Source organism: Vigna radiata, unplaced genomic scaffold (assembly GCF_000741045.1).
Source record: "Vigna radiata var. radiata cultivar VC1973A unplaced genomic scaffold, Vradiata_ver6 scaffold_500, whole genome shotgun sequence".
NCBI lineage: Eukaryota > Viridiplantae > Streptophyta > Magnoliopsida > Fabales > Fabaceae > Vigna > Vigna radiata.
Window position 1 is genome coordinate 12,056 of NW_014541965.1, and position 1,967 is coordinate 14,022.

General features: G+C 37.7%; 1 protein-coding gene across 1 annotated transcript; it reads left to right on the plus strand.

The window, feature by feature from the left end:
- The first annotated feature begins 850 nt into the window (after positions 1-850).
- LOC106778641 lies at positions 851-1,711 on the plus strand. The gene has a single exon (XM_014666624.1). It carries the CDS (start codon positions 851-853, stop codon positions 1,709-1,711), a length of 861 nt encoding a protein of 286 aa, XP_014522110.1.
- The last annotated feature ends 256 nt before the right edge of the window (positions 1,712-1,967 follow it).

The following is a 1,967-nucleotide window of genomic DNA, read 5'->3' on the forward strand; positions in this document are numbered from 1 at the left end:
GATATTGATGTTGTGATGAAATATGTTATATGTTTATATTACTCTGTGATTAAAATGAAATATGCTTTATTGTGTGTTATGATATTTCTGGTTGCTCACCCTGAAAGTTGTGGTTGTGGTTTCCACCTACGATGATCGTACTTGTACGGGAGTAGATGGCATTGCAGATAAAAATGGACAGAAGTAGCTGACGTGAGAGTTGGGACATTTGAGTTCGGGGATTTTATTATTTATTTTAAAAGTTTTCAAGTTTGATATTTGTATGTAAAACTGAGATTCTAAGATTTTCAAACGATGTTTATAGTCATGATTTAATTACGCCTTTGAATTGAATGTATTATAGAAAGGTTTTGAAAAAAAAAAATTCACCGTGACATTCCGAAAAACCGGGGTGTGACATTTGGTATCAGAGCCAGGTTTTCGAAAAACTTTTGGGGCTGTTGGGGAGTGAGCTCGTCTAGCTTTTGTTGTGTGATTTTAATGCATGCGTATGTATAGTAATGTGTGGATTGTTGTTGAGCCTCTTAGCAAAATTTGGTATCTAACTGGAAGTATTAAGAACAGAAAATGTCTTGATAAGAGTAGTGAGGGTGCACACTTATGACTCGATGTCAGAGATAATTTTCCTTTCTTAATTCTGAAGGTTTCAAGAAATAAAGAGTTGTGAAATTTATTTTTTTTTATTGATTATATGTTGTGTGTAAATAAAATAAGGATGGCGGGTCGGGCAAGAGCTCCAACTCCAATTGATGCTACTACTGACCTAGCCCAAGCTTTAAGGCAAATAGGCCAAATTTTACAAGAACAGTGAGCACAACCGGTAGAACAAGCGCCTAGACCGAGGGTGAATATGAATGATTTTCTGCGTCACCACCCTGTCGAGTTTAATGGCAAAGTAACCCCTGATGAGGCAGATGATTGGATTTGTAAGCTTGAAAAAATATTTGATGTGATTGAATGCACAGAGGGTCAGAAGTTGGTTTTTGCTACGTACATGCTAGCAGGTGAGGCAGAATATTGGTGGCGTGGCATGTGGAGAGGAATGGATGCTAGGGGAGAAGTGGCAACTTGGGTGGATTTCAGGAATAAATTTTTGGAGAGATACTTTCCAATCAGTGCAAAACAGGAACGAGAAAGACAATTTTTAGCTTTACAACAGGGAAATATGTCAGTGCAGGAATACAAAGAGAGATTCGAGTATCTGGCACGATTTTATACACAAGATCTTCCTGAGGAATGGAAGTGTAGGAGGTTCGAGCAAGGATTTCGTCATCAGATATTGAAACCACTCATTCATCTTAAAATTAAGGATTTTCCGGAACTGGTGGAGCAGGCTTTGGTTGCCGAGAGACTGGACGAGTCAACACGCGTGATGAGAAATCAAAAGGGTAATTCCTCGGGAGACAAATCGCAAAGGAAGCCGTATGATAGGCCACCTCAGGATAAACCTGGGATGCTAAAGTGTTTTGCATGTGGAGGAGACCATCTCCGAAGGAATTGTCCTACGTTTCCAAATGCTAATAAGGATATGAGGACATGTTACACCTGTAATAAGCAAGGGCATATATCTCGGGATTGTCCTCAGAAGAAGACGTTCAATGGAACTTATCAAAAGCCCAATAATGGAGAAAGGCCACAAGCAGCAGGTAGAGTGTTCGCCATGATAGGGGAAGAGCCTAAAAGTTCAGGTAATTTGATTCCGGATATTTGACTCTTGATGGTAAAGGTACTCTGGAATGAAGGAACTCAAGGGATGGCATGAGAATTAGAGAATTATATTTTGAAGGAATATTTGGAATTGCTTTAGTAGTAGCACAATTTTCGAGGACGAAATTTTTTGGAGTTGGGGAGAATGTAAGACCCGGATAAAATAAAAAAAAACTTTTATTTTTATTTTTAATATTTGATAATAAATATTTATTTATGATATTTTATTGAACAATAATAGTATTTAAGAGATATAAAAT

What these genes read in the sequence shown, in the direction of transcription:
- LOC106778641 (XM_014666624.1), top strand. Translation starts at nt 851, where the DNA reads ATGAATGATTTTCTGCGTCACCACCCTGTCGAGTTTAATGGCAAAGTA.